Here is a 24295-nt window from a genome sequence, read left to right as displayed (position 1 = left end):
TTTTAGGGTCTCTTAACTAGTTGCTTATTAGCATGCATATTACTACAATATTAGCCATTTATTAGTAATAATTAAGCACATTTTAATGCCTTATTCTACAACCCTAATCCTACCCAATACCTAAACTTAACAACTACCTTACTGTTAATAAGCAGCAAATTAGGAATTTGAGGGAAAAATCGTAGTTAGTGAGTAAGTGTTCCCTATTCTAAAGTGTTACCAAAAAAAGAAATAGAATGCCATTGAAGCACATTTTCATTTCAAATCAATCTTTTAACTTTTTTTGGCATTAGAATGCAGAAAAGGGAATTTGATAAAGAATATCACAAATAAGAGAAAAAAGTTAGATATTGTAATATTTACTTTCATCCCATAACCCTTAAAGTTTTTGTCCCTTTATAGAGAAATGTTTGGGCGGCTCTTTTAGTTACCAACCAGAATGAGCAAAAGTAATGGTGATGCTTGCCTTTCAAAACCTAGACCGTCAACAAACACTTTCAGACTGAACACTGGTCATGTGATCAGATGAGGATTTTGTAATGTTTATTTTGTAGTTTTTAAAAACAAGCAGTAAAAAAAAAAGCATACAATTTATATATTTATAACATCATGACTTTCAATAACTTGGGGGAAAAAAAAGAAACCCTCTTTTCACAGAGTGAGGAGCAACACTGCTTCAGTATCGGAACACACTCGCGCACACACACACACACACACACGAGACACACACTCACACAGAGACTGAAACCCCATTTGATATCACAGGAAAAAAATTAATCACAAAAAAAAAACTCACTAAATGAATAGAAAGAAAGAACACGTTAAACAATGGGAATGTTCCAGCTCAAAATCAACTTAAAAGGACTAAAAGCAAAAAGGCATTAAAAAAAAAAGACATGGTTACTCATTGAGTTTGAAACACAGTAGTAGTTATTAACACCTGAAGATTCTCTAAATGGACCGATTTCCCTCACACAGAGACTGAAACCCCATTTGATATCACAGGAAAAAAATTAATCACAAAAAAAAAACTCACTAAATGAATAGAAAGAAAGAACACGTTAAACAATGGGAATGTTCCAGCTCAAAATCAACTTAAAAGGACTAAAAGCAAAAAGGCATTAAAAAAAAAAGACATGGTTACTCATTGAGTTTGAAACACAGTAGTAGTTATTAACACCTGAAGATTCTCTAAATGGGCCGATTTCCTCAAAAAAAAAAAAAAAATTTTTTTAATGCAAAAACAGGAAGTGCACGCTCATGTGAGGAAGTTAGAAGAAGCATTCCCTTGTGTCTCCTGGCCATGAGTCACACTGATGAGAGGAAGAGGAGGGATGAAGCGTTTGTTGAGGGGAAGGCAGAGTTTGAGTTTAGTCCATCAGCGCTTGTGGATCCAGCAAAAACCAGGAGGAGAAACAAGAGCGTTTGAAGCCGTAACGTTTCATAAAGACAGAAATCCGGCTTCAGAGGAGAAAGAGAGTCACAGAGCTTTTCAGCTGGACACGAGAAAGAAAAGGAAGAGGGAAGAGCAGAAGTCCTTTTGTCAGAGGAGAGTGAGAGGATGGAGGGAAGGAGCCAGACGGACGAGAGCTCAACAACAGTCACTTCACTGCGCCTGCGGAGAGACGAGAAGTCACCGGCATCACTGCATGTAGAAACAAAACTATAGCCACTGAACTTCTGCATGTATCATTTTGTTTATAATTATAATTAACAGATATTCTATTGAATGGTGTGTGTATATGCATAATTAACAAAAGAAATAAAACTCAATATGAAACATTCCATTAATTTTATAGAAATTAAATAGTATGAATTTTAAGTTGGCAAACAAACTTTAAAGGGGTCATGACATGAGAAATCAAATTTGCCTTGATCTTTTGGCATACAAGAGGTCTTCGTACCATTAAAACAACCTGCTAGTTTCATAGCTTAAAACATCCTCCTCATTACTCATAAACAAAGCATTTAATCAAGCTCCTAGCTCTGCATAAACACTGCCTCCTCCAGAGCCACCTTCCTTCAGTTGCTAACGGCTGCCTCTCGATCATGCTTAATCAGTGTGGCATCCGGTCAAAAGCAAATCGAAATGACAATCACTGCCGCTGTCTTGTCTACACTGTCAGGAAGTCAACGCTCATCTGTATACTGTATCCACAGTCGTCAATCAGACAAATGCAGTGAAAGAATGTTCACTTTGTTTGGTTTAAACAGCTGGTTCGCGTCTATGTACAGATATCAGAAGGATCCCAGTGTAAGGAACAAGTGGATAGTTTATTTTTACTGCCACCCCGGATCATGTTGTTTTGTTTTGTAAACGAGGCACAGTGTCATGGAGAGTTCACAAGGAAAAAAATTGTTGAAAGATGAAGCAGATGAACTAGATCTGACTGCAGCTGCAACACAAACCATAAGTAAATGATTTCATAATGCTTTGTCTGGAAATGACGGTTTTATTTAATTTTTTTGATTATATTGTCAAAACTAGAGATCTACCGATATATCGATTTGCCAAGATTTTTCCCGATATTTAAGCATTTTTACCATAATCGGATATCGGTTTTGTAATATCGGATTCACCGATAAACGCCGCCATCTTGTGGGTGTTTTGAGAATTGCGCGCAGGATCGCCATTGCAGCGCGTCTGAGGGGAGACGAGACAACAACGGCATGCAGGTACTTGATTTGCTGTAGTTAGTAAACTTTATTTAACATAGCCATTTATGCACAAATTAGATGCATTACATAGAGCCAAGCTGCATAAACTACATATCAGGCATTTAAGAAATAGAGACCAACTCACGGAGTCATGTAGATAATCCGTCAAGATCCTCTCCCAATAAAGACGCAACTTTGCATGAGTTAAATAATACAGCCATGAATGAGCGCATGTCTCTCTGTTGTATATTTGCTCATCATTAGTCTCGTGAAGTCTCATTTCATATCGCCGTTCACTCACCGGGTTGATGCTCAGGAAATGCTCCAGCACGGCCACCGCATGGAACTTTTAACAAGATTCACTTGTTTAAAACACCCTAAATTGTATTAACATTTACTATATAATCATTATTTCGCTAATAAACATCTAAATAAATACAACTCTATGGAAATTAATTATCTCCACGAGCGATCGCAGTTTGAGTATAGTTCTGTGTAAATGCATAGATAAACCGTGCTGTTAGCAGGCATTTCATAACCGGAATGTTATCAGAATTATTAATAATGTTTTTGTCCTTCTAGATTGAGAAATGCAATAAAATATGATGTTTTGTTTGTTATATTCCAATATTCCAGAGAATATTATTCAGTGAATTATTCTTGACTCTGTAGCTATTAAACAGCTTATAAACCTACTAAAACTGTAGTTTAAAATGAAGTTGATATGACTCCTGTCCTTTATTTATTTTCTCCATTTGAAAACATTAGACATTCTACATTTATTTTGCTTATTTTATTTATGAAAAACAGCAGCAACACTAAGATTAACAATGTTTTTTTATTGTAATATGAAGATTAAATTTAACATGAAAGACTGCTAATTTTCAACACTTAAAAAAACTGAAAACAGGAAAAACCAAAGTGAAATATGTTCTTACTTCACTCAGTCATTTATTTACTTTATAACAGTAAATAAATATCGGTTCTGCATATCGGTTACATAACCGATACGATACCAGTTATTTGCATGTTTATGAAAAAAAAATCAATATTGGTCGATCACTAGTCAAAACACTCAAAACAAGCAATAGCAACGGGGTGTTGATACCGTTTCCTATGCAATGACGTTGGCCAATCATAACAGTGGCCGATTACTGACAAGCCTTAAAGGACACACCTCTTAAAAACAGGTCATTGTAGATAGAGATTCAAAATGAGGGTTGAAAATCATTTGTCCACACTTGCTTTTTTGTGCAAAAAGCTTCATTAACACATGTAAACCTCAAGGAACATATATATATATAAAAAAATCCATCATGACCCCTTTTAATAGTGTGACTAAATGGCTCTAATTTCACCTTCAGCATCAAAAACAAATATTTGTCAGGTAAAATGTCAAACAACTTTAAACTAGTTAAATGATTACTTTGAAGATTAGATGTAAGAAGTAGAGTAATCATGCAATCTACATGCCATCAAAGGCTGTTCAGACACATATAAACCTGTGATTAGTGTGTGTGTGTGTGTGTGTGTGTGTGTGTACCTGCTGGCCCTGTGGTGTGGCGCCCGGCTGTCCCGCGGCCTGTCCCGTCTGTCCGTAATAAGCAGCCTGCTGTCTGTAGTATTCGGCCCATGCAGCGCTGTAGTCCGTCTGTCCCGCTGCTGCAGCTCCCGGGGCTTGAGCTCCTCCTGCGGCGGGAGCAGCGCCTCCTCCTGCTGCAGCTGATAGAGTCTCAGCATCAAAACACTGATCTGCCAGCACATTCATTCACATGCATTTCTCTACTATTTAACAAACACAATGAGGAATGAGCGCTCGTACCCATCTTTTTGTAGTACTCCTCCCAGGCCTTGGTGTAGTCAGGCTGGGCGGCTCCAGGAACAGCTTGGCTCTGGTCAGCAGGAGCGGGAGCGGTTGGTTGGGCCGCAGGCGCCTGTCCGGGCATGGCGGCCCCTCCGGGCTGCTGGTAGTACTGTGCGTAATAAGCCGCCCACGCCGCGTTATGATCCGCTGCTGCTTTAGCTGAGAGAAACAGACAGAAATCCCCTTTATACTTCAGATACTCAGCATTAATTTGATCTCGTTTATCCTGAGGCTCTGCTCGTCTCTGTAAGTTGCTAATTCAAATAAAATCACTCAATTTAAAAGGAACCATTCACCCATTTTTTTTTTTAAGTTAAAAAGCTTGGGGACAGTTATTTTTTTTATTTTTTTTTTTTAGAGAAATTAATATTTAGTAAAATATTTAGTAGTTTTCAGCAATTTTTATTTATTGGTTTTAGTTTCTTTAGATATTGTAGTACTTTGAGTTAAATTAAAATGACAACATTGCTTTGGCAACTGGCTGAAATAGTTATGTTTTAATTTAGTTAATATTTTACAAAAGATTTCCATTTTAAATAAATCACGGTTTCCAAAAAAAAGCGGCAGCACAACTGCTTTAGGCTGGCCGCACAACTGCTTTAGGCTGGCCGCACACTAGACGATTTTCAAATCTTAAACAATTTTAAAATTATGGGAGACCACAGACATGAAGACAGTTCAACCGATTTTTAGCCTTATAATCCTCTGAACGCACACAGTAGACGATTCGACCAGACCGTAAGACCACACACACTTGTCGATAGTAGGAACGATTTCACAGTGACACGTGATCCCACTGAGACTCGCGAGACCAAACGTGACTAGAGAAGAAAAACAAATAAAGGACAATCAACATTGTCAGCTGGTTCTCCTGGCGCACGTTCTGTTTGACAGTGAAAAAACACAGTATAACAACGAATATGGGTGATGTTCTCAGTACTCTGCTTTTATGGCATGTTTGTGGCTGCCACATTTCAGCTACAGAAGCACGCAACATCTGGTAGGTGACGCTTGCTCGCTCTCATTGACTATCAGCGGCTATCACGTCAGAGGCAGCCCGAGCAAGTGTCATAAATATCAAACATGTTTGATATTCACGATTTGAGTTCGCCGACGCTCCGTCTCGATTGGGAGCAGATAAATAATTGTAATGACACCACACAATAGACGATTTTTTGGACCAAAAAAACGTTTGCGACAAGCCTCGAATTGGGCCACACCCTCCGATCGTTCGGGGATGAAAATCGGGTTTAAAATGGTCTAGTGTGCGGCCAGCCTTAAACAGCTGTTCTGAAAATTCAGCGTTGATCACAGGAATTCATTACATTTTAAAATATATTTCAATAGAAAGGAGTTCAAAATACTACAATTTTTTTTTAGTGCTGTCAAACGATTAATCGCAATTAATCACATCCTAATTAAAAGTTTGTTTACATAATATGTGTGTGTATACTAGGGATGGGTATCGTTTACATTTTATCGATACCGGTACTTATCGATACCGTTATCGATACTATTTGGTGCAAAAAGATACGAAGTGAAAAGATGTTGAAAATTAATTACTGAACTTTAGCAACTGTATTAAAGTTCTTCAGTCAAGAGCAGCAAGTTATTTTTCTCTTTGTGTTTTATTTTATTAACATTAAAGGAATAGTTCACCCAAAAATGAAAATTGTGTCATTTACTCACTCTCAAGTTGTTTTAAACCTGAATGGGTTTCTTTTTTCTGTTGAACATAAAAAGTTATTTTGAAGAATGTGGCAAACTAAACAGTTGCTGGTCCCCAGTGACTTTCATATTTGTTTTTTCCTACTATTAAAGTCAGTGGGGACCAGCAACTGTTTGGTTACCCACATTCTTCAAAATATCTTGTGTTCAGCACAAGAATACAAATTAATACGGGTCTGGTACAACATGACTTTGGGTCATAAATTATGACAAATTAAATTTGTGGGTGAACTATCCCTTTAATCACAATCGGCAGCATGTTTAGTAGCTACTGTCCCTTTAAGAGCCGCATACATGTTTTTCTCTCAAATGTTTACTTTAGACATAGCTGTGTATATGTAAACCTTGTGTGTTTTTGACAGTATTAGCGCAATCAAACGATAAAGTAATCAGGTGCAGTTTGACCGGCCTTTTAGTGTACGGACGCTTCGGGTGTAACCGTTACGCGCTCTGAATAAGCACGTTAGCAGCACGCAAATGAAAGTTTAACCGGCAAGGCTTTACACGCAAATAATGTACTTTTGTGATTGCAAATAAGTGCAGTGTCTCGTGAGTGTAACTCTACCGAATCAACATTTGATGTGAATGTGTCTCGCGAGTTGCAGTTGGAGCCGGGAGACATGGCCTAATACAGTGCATTGCTTGAGGTAGATGTTGTATTTTGTTAGTAAATGTTTCATTATATTACTAGTGTTACCTCTTTTGTTCACTATTACACTACTGCATATATTGCATCGGACACTGGTGTTGCTTAGTTTTGTAACATGAGCCCACACTTTCAAACGTTTCACTCTTGACGCGATGACTGATTGCACGCAAACACACACCACACATGCGCATGGACATCACACGCACATCGAGCAAACCTCGGCCACATCATTCAGTGAAGGGAAATGATAAGCACCAGCTTCTAATTCGTTGTTAACATTGAAGCATACGGAGATAAACAAAACTACGCAAGTATCGATAATGGTATCATTTGTCCTGAGGCTTATCGGTAGTCCGGTATTGAGCCAATTACGTACCAGTCCCAAAAAAAAAAACGGTTCTCGGTACCCATCCCTAGTATGTACTGTGTATATTTATTATTTATATACAAATACACACACATGCACGTATATATATTTAAGAGGCAAATGTTGTTTATATTAAATATATATATATATATAAATTATATAAATAAATATATGCATGTAAATATTTTCAAAATATATTCGTGCATGTATTCATATACACATAAATATACACAGTATACATTAGGCAAACAAAAACGTTTAATTTTGGATGCGATTAATCGTTTGACAGCACTAGTTTTTTGTTGTTGTTTTTTTTAAACAGTATTTTTGATCAAATGCAACCTTGGCAGGGCTCCAGACTGCGACTAAAATGGTCGCATTTGCAACCAAAATATTAATTTCTGAGTTACGTTTTTGCTTAGGTCACCACTGGCAACTATATACATTTTGCATGTTATGACTTAGTTTTCCTGATTGTTTTGCGATCATATGTTTTGTTCACATATTAAACTGAGACGATGTGCATCAAAGTTTGTGAAAAAAAAAAAAACCCAGTTTCAAACAGTCGTCATCTCTGCAGCACACCTGCTAAACGCAGCACGAGAGAGATCGAAATGACAGAGACATGCAAGTAAAAGTGCACAAAAGCAATGTCTATTTCGTGCACAACTTGAACAAACTACAACAGGTAAAGCTGTCAGCTGTGTGGATACTGGCAATATCATTAACAATTCTCGTTTATAATCATTACTAATATGGCTTCTTATCAAGATATTAGTCTATATGCGGTGTTCTGTTAATGCATGAACTTCATATTAGCCTATTTGTAGAGCACTTGCAGTCCAGTAATCGCAAAAAACTTAGTGCTGTTACTATTAAATATATATATATATATAAATTATATAAATAAATATATGCATGTAAATATTTTCAAAATATATTCGTGCATGTATTCATATACACATAAATATACACAGTATACATTAGGCAAACAAAAACGTTTAATTTTGGATGCGATTAATCGTTTGACAGCACTAGTTTTTTGTTGTTGTTTTTTTTAAACAGTATTTTTGATCAAATGCAACCTTGGCAGGGCTCCAGACTGCGACTAAAATGGTCGCATTTGCAACCAAAATATTAATTTCTGAGTTACGTTTTTGCTTAGGTCACCACTGGCAACTATATACATTTTGCATGTTATGACTTAGTTTTCCTGATTGTTTTGCGATCATATGTTTTGTTCACATATTAAACTGAGACGATGTGCATCAAAGTTTGTGAAAAAAAAAAAAACCCAGTTTCAAACAGTCGTCATCTCTGCAGCACACCTGCTAAACGCAGCACGAGAGAGATCGAAATGACAGAGACATGCAAGTAAAAGTGCACAAAAGCAATGTCTATTTCGTGCACAACTTGAACAAACTACAACAGGTAAAGCTGTCAGCTGTGTGGATACTGGCAATATCATTAACAATTCTCGTTTATAATCATTACTAATATGGCTTCTTATCAAGATATTAGTCTATATGCGGTGTTCTGTTAATGCGTGAACTTCATATTAGCCTATTTGTAGAGCACTTGCAGTCCAGTAATCGCAAAAAACGTAGTGCTGTTACTTTTTTTAATAAAGTATCAGCTTTAAAAGTCAAATTCATAACGAAATTAATAAATACAGTTTTGGCGCTCTTTAATGCGACAGGCGCGATCGCTTTAGTGCCCTCAGTTCAAGCAGCAAGTGAACCCATTATAACTTTCTCTACTTGTACGAAACGAACATGAATCAACATCAAAAGGTAGGCTAATTTTATGAGAGCCTACAGTACAACTTACTGAAATGTCTCATGCAATCGCTCATTCGGTGTTTCAAACTGCGCAAAACGTGTAAAGCTTGTAAACATTGCCACGTAACACATTTACCTCAGAATAACCATTCGGTGTCCGTAAGCTCATCAGTCAGCTAGAAAAATAACTATAAAGAAGAGCATTTTGCTATATTTAGACACTATTGCATATTAATAGTTTTACTTAACCTGTTGTCAATATAAGAAATGCAAGAATGCAAGCTAAAGATAAAATTCAATGTCCTATAAAATTGCATGTTACTAATGAAGAAAAACCGACTGGATGTGTGAAAGACATGACAACATTTCTATTGGATGCATTGAGGAGCCCAAACTACACTGTAAAAAGCGATCAGTTGACTTTGCTTTTAAAAAATTGAGGAAACCTGTTGCCTTAAAGTAAATAAACTTCATGCATAATGAAAGAAATAAGTTAAGTGAACTTGACAATTCTGAGTTACACTGGCAAATACCAGTTTGAAAATGTGTTGTGTTCACTTTTTATTTTAGGTTGGACTAACTTAAATTGATTAAATTGCAATTACTTAAGTGTACACTCAATGGCCAAGTGATGCTTATGGTCCATGATATTGGTACAGATTCTGTGTAATAAACAGTTCTTTGTGACTGTATATTTCAAGTTGAAAAGACGTTTAGTTCCCACTTTAAGTGAACCTTAGTTCCCAGGTGATCGACAAGATGGATTAAAATGCTGATAAATTCAAGAAAAGATGAGACAAACATGACAGTATGATTGAAATGTTAAATTACGTCTGTGGCACCTAAAACAATAATTTGACGCCCAAGTTTGTTTCTTATAGGAGCCAATGGCTCCTTACTCGATTTTTTTTGTCTGGAGCCCTGCTTGGTGAGCAGAAGACACTTTTTTTCAAAAACATAAAAAAAAAAATTTAAAAAAAACTACTGACCTCAACTTTAAATAGTATTATTAAATTATTAAATAAAGTATTTTTTTAAATACCTGTATAATGGTAGTACTTCACAAAATACAGTTTGACTATTTTACAAATTGGAATCAATTTATTACTATAATTTAAAGTTAAAATTAAAAAAAAATCCATGACTTTAAATGCAATGTGACCCGAGCATGAGAACTTGAACAGACATGTGACTCTAGTAGCATAAGGCACTCAATTAGTTTCATTACGTGCTAGAATCCTATCAAGACTTTAACACACAAACACTGAAAGCGTCAGTACAAAACGACTCACTGGGATCATGTGGCTGCCACTGCTGGTATGTGTTTCCCCAGCCCTGAGGATACTGACCGCCAGGAGGACCACCGCTGGAGACACAGAGAGAGAACCACTGTGAGCATGTGCAAACTAAACCTGGAAAGCCAAACATCAACCCTTTCCCTGAAGCTGATTTGCCATTAAAGTAGTACTAACTGTGGCGGTCCACCAGGGGGTCCGGGCTGGTACGGGTTCGGGTTGTAGGGGCCCATGGGTCCAGCGGGGCCCGGTCCACCCGGTCCAGGTCCAGGTCCAGGTCCAACAGGGCACAGGGGACCCTACGAGGAGAAGCAGACCAGTTAAAGCCAGCAAACACTAGGGCTGTGTTCAATACGACGATGTATCGTCACAGAGATTTGACGATACGAGTATCAATACAGCAGTCCAAGTATCGATATCACAGCATGTGCACAGCAGTGGACCGCGCTTAATTTGAATACAAGAACAGTGTTTAAAACGGTGTAAGGTCTCTAAAAGTGCAAAGTCTCTAAAAAAAATAATGAATAGAGTATAATATATAGACTACAACTAAATTTAATCTGGCTTTAAGAGGAACACAACTGGGTTGCCTGATATGAAGAGACGTAATCCCCGAAACTAAGCTTCCATTCAACTCAAGTTTATTTGTATAGCGCTTTTCACGATGCAAATCGTTGCAAAGCAGCTTTACAGAAAATTTAAGTTTCTACATTATATTTAGTAGTAGCTTATCAGTGGTGACGATCTCGAGTTGATGTTCATATGGCAGAAATGTACGGTAAAAATCAAGCAGTTAGTTAATGACATGCACTTTAATCAAACAGATGGTGAACACTAACAGCAATGATTATATGTTGCGATCAAACTTATAGCAAAATTTAGTAGTTTTGTAGGTTGTCTGAGGATTGGCATCATCTCTTCTCGGGTGTTCGGTCATCTCAGGTCTTTGCAAGTGTGAAGCTGTATCCAGCCCTTACACAGTACGCAATTATCTGCCAAGTGTGATACTTATTTTTGTCAACCTGGCAACCATGAGTACACGCTCTCTCTCCACTGTGGAGATAACAGTGCTGGCTTTCTGAAAACACTGGTAAGCTTGCAGTTTAGCCATTACCTTTGCCTATATGGTTATACTGTGGTACAGTTATGGAGGCCCTTAATAATGCAGAGGTCAACTACCTGTCTGGAACGCGGCCCAGACCACCTCCTGAAGTGGTTTGAGCGATTGGATTTAAATGAGTTTCAGAGAGCATTTACACCTGGTCTTTTCACGATCGGATAGCCATCCGATTAGATAAAACGCATGAAGTGACCAGGTGTAAACAGCCCCTTAGTGCAGTCCTGTATCGGGATACATATCGTATCTTTGCTGGTGATACACAGCCCTAGCAAACTCCAAGATAACGCACAGAAGCGGTGTTTACGGTACCTCGATCTTGTCCTCGATCAGCTGTTTGGCGTGGTCGATCTGCTGAGGAGATCCCCGGATGATAAACATTTTGAAGTTGGGGTCGCCGTTGGGCGGAGGCTGGCGCGAGATCTCCACGAAGGCGCCCGTCTCCTGGTTGATGGCCTTCACGTTCTCGCCGCCTCGGCCGATCACCAGACCGCATTTGTGGGCGGGGATTGAAAAGGTCATCTCGCTGCCAGGAGGGCCCCAGTTGCCTGGACCACGCCCCCTGCCACGCCCACCCGGAGGCATGCCTGTGCCCGGAGGACCCTGACGCACAGAACAGAGATTACCCAAAGCAACCAAACAGATGGAATCCAGTCAGAAAAACAGAACTAGCTGTGAAACAGTCACTTCACCAGCATTTCATCAGTTCAATTGAGAAAAACTACCAAACCACCACAACTTGAAGCAACATAACTTTATTTCCTCCATGTTTAATATTATCAGTAAACCTCTGTTGTGCATCACTTTGAATAAAAATTTAATTACTCTTAAAATACAATGTTCTATGCCTTCATTTGATTGATACATACACATATATATATATATATATATATATATATATATATGTGTGTGTGTAAGTATTAAATCATACATACAGAAAAAATTGTTTGTTTGACATACCAGCATCTATGACTTGTATATTTTCACGACAAGATCAATGTAATTTAAAAGAAACTAATATTAATAACATGCTGTAGTAATGGAAAAAAACAACTGACAGCCAACTCACCACCTTATAACAAACATAAGATTTCTCATTTCAGTATTTGACTTAATTGGAAAAATAAATTATTCCAGGTGAAACATTCAAAAAAATCTGTTAGATAACTTTCAGTAAAAATGTTACTAACAGAATTCAAACAGAACTTCGAAAAACCACAGAGTGACGCGGAACAGGCACCTGTCCAATCAGAATGAGACGCCATCACACATTTCAAATGGAAAACAAGCTGCAATGTAAATGATTAAATCAACGCCGCACCTCCATTCCTCCACCTATTTGAGAGCCGTACTCATTTCTGTCGAAGCCGGGATGATCCCGCTCTCGCAGAATCTCCTGCACCATTTCACGCGCTTGCTACAGAGAGAAATGACACACCAACCCTGAGCGCCAATATCTTAACTGGCTTGTTAGAGGTACAACAGGTCATAAAAGAGAAGAACAAACAAAACAAGGAACCGTAACAGGGGAGAGGAGAAATGGAGAAAACGGTCACACCTGGACTTTGTAAGGATCTCCAATGATGCGCAAAGGTTTGTCCATGTTTGGCCCCTGAGAAGCGTCCTGAATCAAAATCATCTTCACGCCAGCGCGCTCCTGAAACACAAACATGTAGAGAAGATGACTAAGAACTGCCTATTAGCATTCAAAATTTATATATTTCGTATAGTATATATTGTCTTATATTAAAATGTAATTTATTCCTGTAATCAAAGCTGAATTTTCAGCATCATTACTCTAGTCTTCAGTGTCACATGATGCTTCAGAAATCACTCTAATATGCTGATTTGCTGCTCAAGAAACATTTCTGATTATTATCAATGTTGAAAACAGTTGTGCTGCTGAATATTTGTGAAAACTATGATACGTTTTTTCTTTAAATAGAAAGTTCAAAAGAACAGCATTTATTTGGTACAGAAATCTTGTGTAACATTATAAAATATAAATATTTAATGCATCCTTGCAGAATAAAAGCATTAATTTCTTTAAAAAGAAAAGTGACAAAGCCCTACTTCCCTCCAACTACCCACAATCCTCAAGAGCAGGGGTGTCAAACTCTATTCCTGGAGGGACGGAGCCCTGCAGAGTTTTGGGTTTCCAACCCTGCTCCAACACTCATACCATGCAGTTTTCAAATAAGCCTAGAGGACTTGATTAGTTGGATCAGGTGTGTTTAATTAGGGTTGAATCTAAACTGTGCAGGGCTCCGGCCCTCCAGGAATTGAGTTTGACACCCCTGCTCTAGATAAAAGCCTCTCTGCACTCACAGACGGGCACAAACTCTACCTGCAGCTGTTTAATGGTCTCTCCTCCTTTGCCGATGATGAGACCCGCTTTCCCTGGCGGAATGATCATTTCCTGCATGTGGCCGTTCCCATTGGTTGACTCGTGGAAGGAGGGAGGAGTGCCCCGCCCCCGAGAGACGATGTCATCCAGCAGCATTTTGGCCTTCCTGCATGAACCGGTCAAGAGGTCAAACCAACATCAAACAGATCCACACTGAAGTTAAACGTGTGAGTAAGCGCAAACATACTGGATGGCTTCAGGGCCGCCGGTGAGAGAGACACTCCTGTCTGGAAGACCGCCGCTGTCTGAACACACAAAACCAACATGTTACATCACGCCTCATACTTCTAAACACGCTAATATCAAAAACAGAGGAGAGAAAAGCCCACTTGACTCACCTGGAGCGATCTGAACTTTACAGCCAGACTCCTGCTGGATCTTACTGATCTGCTCTCCACCCCGACCAATGACTATAAACAGACACAACATTATTCACTGGGTGTATAATTATAACAATAAACAGACTGTAGCATGTCAACCTCCAGTAGAAGGGTGAATCTCAAAGAACACGTTCAGATCCACGTTTCAACCCCGCTAAACTTTGTATGTGTGAATAAACATTTAGAAAATACACACAAATTAAATTATGCAATATATAATACACACATAATATAGCAAGAATATAAGAAAAATATTAAATATTGTACATATATACATTAAACACAAATATATATACATATATATTAGGGCTGTCAACAACGCATGAGATTAATTTTACAATCCTTAACACGTTAAAATAATTTAATGCAATTAACGCAAAATTACTAAAGCACAATTTCTATTCTAACCCTTTAACCCAATTTTGCTTCTCTGCTTGTGATCAGATCATTTTAAGCCGCTAAACTCTGAGAAAGTTTTCAGTCCAATGATCCAGTAAGAGAATGCATTTAAACAATCAGTCCAAAACAGCGCTAATATAAAGGAAACCAGGCTGATTACATCAGAGATTGCAGAGAGAACAGAGACTCGTGTTGCGTTTTCAGTTAATTATTCATTTCAGTGTGTTTCGCTTTTACGAGCTCGGTCATATTCTGTGATTGTCTCTGAAGAGCGCAAGCTCTTGCACGTCGCGCTGTGTGAAGTATTCTAAACACATCCCACCGCTGTATGACCAGATGAGACGCAAACTACGTTTTCTCGACTGGATAACCAGTCGCGCTAGTAAAGTTTTGATGGATGAAGACTGCAATCAAGGTAACGACGACTGCGGTGGCATACAGGAGTCGTACAGTACAGTAAGCACGCGTGAGTCAGTTATAATTAGTGGTCGACCGATACTGGTTTTTTGACAGCCGATATCTTAAGCAGTGTGGCCGATATAAATATTTTAATTCATATTTAAGAAATTTGAAAACATTTGAAAATGGATTAAAAAATAAACGTGTAAAATAAACATACTTGTACTCTAGAAGACAAAAGTAATTTTACATATAAATAAATATTTAATAAAAATCTCATTAAAAAGGAAGTAAATACTGTAACCAGCAGGGCACTCAGTATTCTGGGAAGTTTGACAAGATCTCAACTAGATTCGACTAAGTCTGCAAGGTTTGTGAAATTAAATGTTCATTAGTCATTCAAAGATTTGTATAAATTATATAAATGCGTATTTGTGGAATGCTAACGGCAAACGAGAAAGTATTATAATGTTTGCCTTTAATAATATTAAAGCAATCGTTATAATGCTTTTTTGTATACATTTTAATTCCTTTGTTTAACAGTTCTATCTGATTATTAGACAGAACTGAATGACAACAGCGAACAAGAGGGAGAATGTGAGCACTGTGTGATCGGGCGCTGCCGCAGCCGCTCTCAGCGCCGTCAAAATAAAAGTCCCGCCTCGAACACGTCGGCTAAACAGAAAAACTTATCAGCCAATGCCGATATTTGAAAAAATGGCAGATATCGGCCGATATTTCGGCTTTGGCGATATATCGGTCGACCACTAATTATAATAATGCGTGTATGAGTGCTCTTGACGCACTGATTGCACATTGTATTTATGCACAGGCATTTCCGTACATTCATGTTGTTTCCACACACATTCACGAATGTTTTGATTTGTCATGTTTATGTTGCCGTGTTTAGTTATTCTGAATGGATCCGTGCAGTGTAGTAGATAAATGCAGTCAGCAGGTGGTTGGTTTAGGGTTTTTTGGCATCTCCATGTGGTCCTGTACGGTATCGCAACTTGGTTTCTCTAAAATGTAAAAAAAGCTCTTTGCTGTTGCACTGTACACATATGAATGGCCCAGCCAGATCCCTGACTTAAACCCAATTGAGCATCTCTGGAGAGACCTAAAAATGGCTGTCCACCAACGTTTACCGTCCAACCTGACAGAACTGGAGAGGATTTGCAAGGAGGAATGGCAGAGGATCCCCAAATCCAGTGGATATAACCTTGTTGCATCTTTCCCAAAAAGACTCATGGCTGTATTAGATCAAGAGGGTGCTTCTACTAAATACTGAGCATTTTTCAGTTTTTCTTTTTTAATAAATCTGCAAAGATGTCAACAATTCTGTGTTTTTCTGTCAATATGGGGTGCTGTGTGTACATGAATGAGGAAAAAAAATTAACTTAAATGATTTTAGCAAATGGCTGCAATATAACAAAGAGTGAAAAATTTAAGGGGGTCTGAATACTTTCCGTACCCACTGTATATATATATAGTATTTCAGTCTGGCGAGTAAACAAAAAAATATACTAGCCAATTGCAATTCAATTGCCAAGGTGTCCGTTGAGGGTTGACCGTATAAAAACGGTTCTTGCTGCACTGTATTTGTTGTCCTATCGTATCTATCATATGTTGTTGCCTTATTAAAAAATATGCTATACATTTAAAAGAAATGTATTTTAATTTTATAGTATTACCATATTTAGTGCAACACTTTTATTTGTTCCCCACAAAATATAGTTTTTTCACTAAATGTTTGGATTTCTAAAATTATTGTGCACTGATTTTTTTAGAGTAACTTTTGCTACCGAATTATCCACTAACCTAGTTTGATAAATTTTTGTCAGATTATAAATATACATAGGCTTATATTTTTTCATATTTATTTTATTTTTCTTTATAATGAAGTAGTCTGTATCTAGTAGATTGTGAAAGAATGATTATCTGTTCCACACACAGAGATATATAAATTCTACATTTATTTAAATGAGGGGAAAAAACTTCACTGGTATCCGATCGGTATCGGCCAATACCGAACCCTAGGTATCGGAGGCGAAAAAGGCGGATCGGAGCATCCCTAATTCTTTGGTGTCCTTTTGGAGTTTCTAAGTGTACTTTTTTGGAAAGACATCTAAATTTATCTTGAAAAAAGCTTGCAGAAAATATAGATTTTTGCTTCCTTTTGATTTTGGCAAAAAATATTACCCAACTGAGATTCACTCAGGAAAGCTAGAGTACGGACCAGTGCATGATGGGTAATGTGAACTTACTGAGCCCAACCATGCCGTCAGGGACTCTGTACTCTTCTGTGAGAGACGAGGGACGTACGCTACACAAAGACAAAAACAAACACAACAGTCAGGAAAAGTACTAGCAGAAACATACGTTCAGGTCTTACTAACTCGCGGCCGAAAGCCTTTTCAGAAAAACTGATATGAATCCATGTAAAAAAAGATATACATTAAGATCTTGTTACGTTTTGAAGACACCACATTAAAATAGTCCAACTTTTACACGAGCACCTCAAGACCCCTGTATTTGGCTTAACACGTCTGATGGAGTCAGCGGAAACCCAACCCAGCCTAATCATACAGGCCTGTGTAGTTATTCCTGCCTTCCCAAGCGCTCAGATCTGAGATCTGTCTAACGACTCTGATCAGAGCGCACAGGAGGACTGTCTTACCTCTGCTGGGAAAGGGCAGCCAGCTGGGCTCCGATAGCTGTGGATGAGAGAAGGATAAAATCACTGCGCTAAAAATACACAGACATTTGCTTTGAGTAGCTAAAAGTGAGTCGGTGTGTTCATATGAGCAAAAAAAGCAAAGAAAGACGTACACAGTGCTGAAGCGTTGTCTCTGTCAGACGCCATCTTCTTACACTCAGGCTGATCTGAGGGGAAAACACAAGAACAGCTCAAAAACAATCTCAGGAGAGACCGATGGACAGATCCAGAGCGCGCCTCTCTGCCGCCGTACCTCCGTCCTCCAGCGATCGCTTCTGTGCCGCGAAGGCATAGCTCTCCGCTCCGCCGTTATTGCTCATGGGGGGACCTGTGACGTCTCCGCCGATCTTTGCTGCGATCTGGAAAACACAAAACACACCACATTTATACAGCAAAATCAGTATGAAGTTACCATTAATTGCTAGTCACATTATACATTTTCCTGTAAAATTATGCATTGAAATATATATAGATACTACTGTTCAAAAGTTTAGGGTCAGCAAGATTTTTTGTTCCAGATCTTCCAAAGAAGTCTCTTGACTCACCAAGGCTGCAATTATTTGATCAAAAACACAGAAAATTTGATATTTTATTACTACTTAAAATAACGCTTTTCTGTGACTATATTGCTAAATGTAATTTTTTGCTGTGATCAAAGCTGAATTTTCAGCATCATTACGTCAGTCTTCAGTGTCACATGATCCTTCAGAAATCATGCTAAAATGTTAATTTGCTGATTGAGAAATATTTCCTATTATCACCATCAGTGTTACACAGGGCTTAATTCTGCTTTGTTTTTTTGGACAAACACTATTGCTTTCCATAGTATTCTTTGAAATGCCTTAGAAAACAACGTAAAAACATGGTAAATAAATGTCCAAAACTCTGTAGAACGGCATATGAAAAGTACCATTGTATATCTATCATCTAAATCCACTGCTGTAAGTTACCCTAGTAATGGCCACAAATTATATATACACATATATAGTTAAGTCTATAACCCTAAATAACACTGCTTTTACCATGATACCACGATGCTAGCATGTTTTACAGCATGTGTACCCCAATAAAACCATGGTAACGTTACTAGCCTTACACATGTTAAAACGCATGGTAGTACCGTGGTTCTTTTTGTTAGGGTACAAAAGGGGTAGAAATACCATGGTAATACGATGTTTATTGGACATTTACAGCGGTAGGGCAGCGCCATGTTAACGTTACCCCGTGGACTAGTGTAAGTAAGTTACTGTGATACGTGAATATAATCATTCACTACATACCGCGCTAAATACCTATTCTGTGCTAACATTTCTGTACCATAGTACCGCATTCGTTTGTAACGGTAACTAGTAACCAGATATTGCTATTGTTCAAAACCATACGCGATCGCGGCTCGTGCTAACGGATGATTGTGGCGCGCGCCGGCTCATGTGCCGCGGCCCTCGCGCTGGCCCACAAACGCGGCCCGCAGTGCGGATCTCTCACCTGCCGCGCGCGCTGCACCGCGTCGGCGAACGCGTCTTTCTTGAATCCACCGGCACCGGGCGGCGGCATCGCGCTGTACTCAGACATGTTGTCCGTGCGGAGGGTGAAGTGTGCGGGAGACGGCGGGGAGATCTAGGCCTGGCGGAGGTGCGCAGACGCGGGAAGACGAGCGAGACAAACGCATGGAAGGAGGGACTAAAGGCCTGCGGGTCTGAAAGCGGCCTCCTATAGGCGTTCTTAATGAGTGGCTGTTGCGAGGACCAATCAGAGGGCAGCTGGAGGCGGGCGTAGCGTGCGCATTGGACCATTCACCCAATGAGTGAGGGATGACCGAACGCGACGCACAGAGCGTGCCGCTGTGTGAGGGAGCCAATCAGCACTGGGCAACGCATGAAATAGCCCAATGAGGTTCGAGAAAACGCTGATAGGCAATGATGGACGTTTGGATCAGCGTATAGGCTCTTTAGGACCGTTTAACCTTGGCGGTTATATTATTCTGATGCTCAATGCATTTTCTTGGCATTTTTATGGGTTAGTGAAATACAGTTTCCGTACAGCAGAGAGATGAGCTGGTGTTATAATGATGATAAAGACCGTCAAGAAAGACTCTGAACTGTTTAATTTAATTTAATTTACATACATTCTCATACATGCATTCAGTAATAGACTTTAGTTTCCTTACAAAGAAAAATACACGGAAGGACAGCAACAGTATATAATGACCATACATGATTTTTCGTTAACATCAAAATAAGAACAATAATAATGTATGCATACAAAACCACTAGAAATTAGGAGACCCAAACGAAATCTGAACAGTTTTTTTCTCACACTTCCCACACTAATTGTGGGTAAATTTTGCAGAATGGATGTAAACATGGCAAATATTTAGCTTTTATTGCAAGCAGATAGCATAATTATTTTAGTAAATAACTATTATTTAAATAGCCAGTGTCTGTCATACCTGAATAAGTGGGAGGGACATTGTCGTTCTTGAGAGCACTTGATTGGATACACTCCGTGAGTCAAAAATCACAAAAACAAACACCCATAAGGCTTTCTGCTCCAAACCCTAGTCTACAGTACCTCATGCATTGAGGATAACAGCTATATAAACTGAACTCCAAGGCTGCGTCCCAATTCAGACACCTACACTACTCACTGAAAGTACAAAGTACAGAGTAAAAGTACTTCTGAGTTTGTAGTAAGATAGTATGCCAGTGTTGGGTCATTAAGTGTGTATCGATACCACTTATCTACTGTTTGCTTGTTAGTGTTAGTATCTAGCTAAATTCATAACCTTAAAGAGGTCATATGATGCGATTTCAATGTTTCCTTTCTCTTTGGAGTACAAGCTCTTGGTGCATAAAGAAGATCTGTAAAGTTGCAAAGACTAAAGTCTCAAATCCAAAGAGATATTTATAAAAGTTAAGAGTCAACCTGCAAATGCTGCTAAATCTGTGCATATTTATCTCCTGAACCAGATGAGATGACTTTTTCACTGCAGAAAGCAGTATTATGGATTATGGAGTCATATTTTGGCTGGAAGTAAGAGTTTGAATTTAAAATGCTTTAATGATGGATTTGTTTCTTACAAACACGCAGCTTTTCTCTTCACAAAACATTAACTGAAGGACTGGAGTGGTGTGTGGATTATTGTGATGTTTTTATCAGCTGTTTGGACTCTCATTCTGACGGCACCCATTCACTGCAGAGGATCCATTGCTGAGCAAGTGATGCAATGCTACATTTCTCCAAATCTGTTCCCATGAAAAAACAAACCCATTTACATCTTAGATGGGCTTGAATGTGAGTACATATTTAGCTAATCTTCATTTTGGGGTGAACTATTCAATCTGAGTTACGGAATCTTCAGTTGAGGATTCTAGAACTCTTGATTGGTTGGCATGGTGATTTCGGAGCACACAGGGATTCAGTACAGTAGAAGAGGCATATTACTGGACCACAGATAAAACATACATGTTTCTCGAAGCAGAGGCACTTTCAATTGTACTATAAGTTCAAAGGGAGGAAGTTAGTTTATTGTCCATTCCCATTTGGAGTTCAGTAGTGTGCACTGGGTTAAACACACACACAGTATAGTACAGCACATGCTCACACAGTCGTTCATTTTACCGCATCCAGAGGGCCGTACCCTGTATACCTGAATATCAGGGCCCTGTTGACCAACAAACACACATGAAGAGCACATCGTGAACCTCAGTAATTCAGGATTGGGTCAGAACAGCACCTCTTAGATTCTGCATATTTCAGTGTTTGGACTCAGTTTGTCGTTCTTCCTCACATCCAATGTTTTTGGTGAACATCACTCCAGTGATAGCTTAAATAAACAAGTCTTCGATTGTATTTTTTCTACACACACACATGACCTGTCTCTCTTTCTCTCTCTCTCTCTCTCTCAGGTTCCCACTCCCAGTACTTTCCTCATGTGCTCGTAGACGACGTAGGAGATGCTGACCGCCGGGATGACCTTGAGGAAGTTGGGAGCGATGCCTCGATAGAGTCCCACCACACCCTCCTGAGCCACGATATTCCTGAACAGGGTCAACATGGACAACTGAGGAGCTCCCTTCACTGACGCTGAGGAACCAGAAGAGGAAATAGTATCTTAACTTCTTATGATACCAATAAACCTTCAGAATTAGTGGTATTTTAGTATCAATAGTATATTATTATAGTTTTATTTGTATTTCGATTGTTTTTATTTGTAGATTTCAATTTTAGTTGTGTAATTTTGTCATTCTTATTAGTCTTTGTAAATATGTCTATATAGTTTTTTAATTTTGGTTTTAATTATTTGAGTACTTGAAGTTTAACGAAACAAAATGAGAAATGTTGCCTTGGTAACTACAATGTAAAAACTGATTTTTCAAAGTTATAATAAAACAAAGCTTATTTGAGCATGTTTTACAGTTTTTCAAAAATGTAATGCTTAATTCAGTGTGTTACTTGCCATTTCTTTGTGATTGTAAAATTTACTAGCAATTTCTGAATGAAAATTGTTTCTACACCAATTGTTTTTCAGTGTAGCTGAAATAATGTTATATTTTATTTCAATTAATGTTTATTTTATTTCAAGTAACGAAAATGTTTTTGTTTACAGTTTTAGTTTTAGTTAAGGATAACAGCACTTATCTGAATCCGGGGATATCACTTTAAAAAACTGGATATAAATGTAGAAATGTGCATAAAAAAACGTATGCGGTCAAATGAGGTGCATAATTGTGTATCTGATAAGAAGCCATGCACTTGAACTATGATAGAAATCCATTTACTGAATAAATTCCTCAATGTGCAAAAAAATCTAACTCATCTGTCTCACACGATTGCATTCCCAAACATCAGGCGTTTGAATGCAAGATAACATAGCAGTGTTTTTATTGCATTTTGTCTGCGCACTTTGAGCCGCAACTCAATAACTATGTGGGGGGAAAATAACAGCAACGTAATATTTTATTGGTGATACTTTTCACCGGTTTCCTATACATTGACAGTTTTGTTCTTTTGAACATTAAGGATGGAAACTATGCTTTATTCTCAAATATTTTATGTGATAATCAATTTTTCCACATAAGTTAACATTTGTAGCCTGGGAAGGAAGCACAGCTCTCGTCTGATTCTGTGTGTGTGTCTCACCCTGCGCCTGCATGCGTGTTCGGATGAGGGCGAGCGGGTAGGACGCCAGCTGTCCGCAGGTGCTGGACACAGTGCCGCAGCCCACCAGCACCAGGACGCCCGGGTCGGGCGAGCCCTCCGCGTGCCGCTGCAGCCAGCCGTTCTTCAGCGTCTGAGAGAGGAGACAGCGTGAGAGAGAGCCTTTATGAAGGAATCCTTCTCATCACACACACACACACCTCGTAGATGGCGAGGTCTATGCCTGCATACGGGATGATGCCTAGCATGTTGGGCAGGTATCCTTTATAAAACGCCAGAACGCCCTCCTTCTGCAGGATCTGCTTGGCGCAGTCCGCCACACTCGAATACTGGCCTGTTTTACGAAGAGTAAGACGAGTCTTCAGCACCTACAGAACGACAGAGACAGACAGGAACGGAGTGAATTTTTCATCAAATAAATGCAGCCTTGGTGAACAGAAGAGACGTTTTTCAAAAATTACTGAACCCAAAGTTTTGAACGGCAATGTACTAATTATTGTCAGTGTAAATTTTTAAAATATTAATATCAAAAAGTTTATAAATGTAAGATATATATATATATATATATATATATCTTTTACTTTTTAATTAAATGAACATTAAGGATGGAAACTATGCTTTATTCTCAAATATTTTATGTGATAATCCATTTTTCCACAGAAGTTAACATTTGTAGTCTGGGAAGGAAGCACAGCTCTCGTCTGATTCTGTGTGTGTGTCTCACCCTGCGCCTGCATGCGTGTTCGGATGAGGGCGAGCGGGTAGGACGCCAGCTGTCCGCAGGTGCTGGACACAGTGCCGCAGCCCACCAGCACCAGGACGCCCGGGTCGGGCGAGCCCTCCGCGTGCCGCTGCAGCCAGCCGTTCTTCAGCGTCTGAGAGAGGAGACAGCGTGAGAGAGAGCCTTTATGAAGGAATCCTTCTCATCACACACACACACACCTCGTAGATGGCGAGGTCTATGCCTGCATACGGGATGATGCCTAGCATGTTGGGCAGGTATCCTTTATAAAACGCCAGAACGCCCTCCTTCTGCAGGATCTGCTTGGCGCAGTCCGCCACACTCGAATACTGGCCTGTTTTACGAAGAGTAAGACGAGTCTTCAGCACCTACAGAACGACAGAGACAGACAGGAACGGAGAAAATCAATGCAGAGTCATGACATTAAAACAATCACGGTTCCCACAAAAAAAAATGTTTTCAACATTGCCAATAATAAGAAATGTTTCTTGAGCAGCAAATCAGCATATCAGACTGATTTCTGAAGGATCATGTGACACTGAAGACTGTCTCAGTATAATGATGCTGAAAATTCTGATTTACATCACAGGTAAAAAATTACATTTTATAATATAATCAAATAAAAAATTA

At 38.9% G+C, this 24295-nt stretch overlaps 2 protein-coding genes across 4 annotated transcripts in view; both read right to left on the bottom strand.

The window, feature by feature from the left end:
* Positions 1-1192: 1192 nt before the first annotated feature.
* On the bottom strand, positions 1193-19443 carry LOC107747187 (far upstream element-binding protein 2-like). Its single transcript, XM_016561620.1, has 17 exons — positions 19249-19443; positions 18017-18122; positions 17877-17930; positions 17725-17761; positions 17312-17370; positions 14205-14276; positions 14054-14111; positions 13807-13972; positions 13018-13116; positions 12781-12876; positions 12661-12699; positions 11772-12113; positions 10520-10641; positions 10340-10413; positions 4481-4681; positions 4202-4380; positions 1193-1615 (listed from the first exon to the last, which is right to left on the bottom strand). The coding sequence occupies exons 1-17, from the start codon at positions 19333-19335 to the stop codon at positions 1607-1609; spliced, it is 1800 nt and encodes a 599-aa protein (XP_016417106.1). The 5' UTR covers positions 19336-19443; the 3' UTR covers positions 1193-1606.
* A 1519-nt stretch (positions 19444-20962) lies between these two features.
* The window catches only part of slc25a23a (solute carrier family 25 member 23a), a 12364-nt gene continuing 9031 nt past the window's right edge, over positions 20963-24295 (bottom strand). For all 3 annotated transcript variants that reach the window (XM_016561598.1, XM_016561600.1, XM_016561599.1), the window contains exons 8-10: positions 23866-24033; positions 23648-23798; positions 20963-21849 (exon numbers count right to left, since the gene is read on the bottom strand). In XM_016561598.1, the coding sequence (XP_016417084.1) occupies positions 21668-21849; positions 23648-23798; positions 23866-24033 (501 nt within the window). In that variant the 3' untranslated portion in view covers positions 20963-21667. The remainder of the gene's footprint in view (positions 21850-23647; positions 23799-23865; positions 24034-24295) is intronic.

The sequence above is a fragment of the Sinocyclocheilus rhinocerous genome, unplaced genomic scaffold, assembly GCF_001515625.1.
Source record: "Sinocyclocheilus rhinocerous isolate Xijiao unplaced genomic scaffold, SAMN03320098_v1.1 scaffold1310, whole genome shotgun sequence".
In the NCBI taxonomy this organism is placed as follows: Eukaryota; Metazoa; Chordata; class Actinopteri; order Cypriniformes; family Cyprinidae; genus Sinocyclocheilus; species Sinocyclocheilus rhinocerous.
Note: the sequence above shows the minus strand (reverse complement) of the source record. Positions and strands in the feature narration are given on the sequence as shown.

Excerpts from the sequence above, each read along its gene's own strand:
- LOC107747187 (XM_016561620.1), bottom strand. The coding sequence starts at position 19,335 with ATGTCTGAGTACAGCGCGATGCCGCCGCCCGGTGCCGGTGGATTCAAG. Across the intron at positions 14,112-14,204 it reads TAAAGTTCAGATCGCTCCAG|ACAGCGGCGGTCTTCCAGAC; the intron begins GTGAGTCAAGTG and ends TTGTGTGTTCAG. Across the intron at positions 12,114-12,660 it reads CTGTGGTTTTTCGAAGTTCT|CTGGATTCCATCTGTTTGGT; the intron begins GTTTGAATTCTG and ends CTGTTTTTCTGA.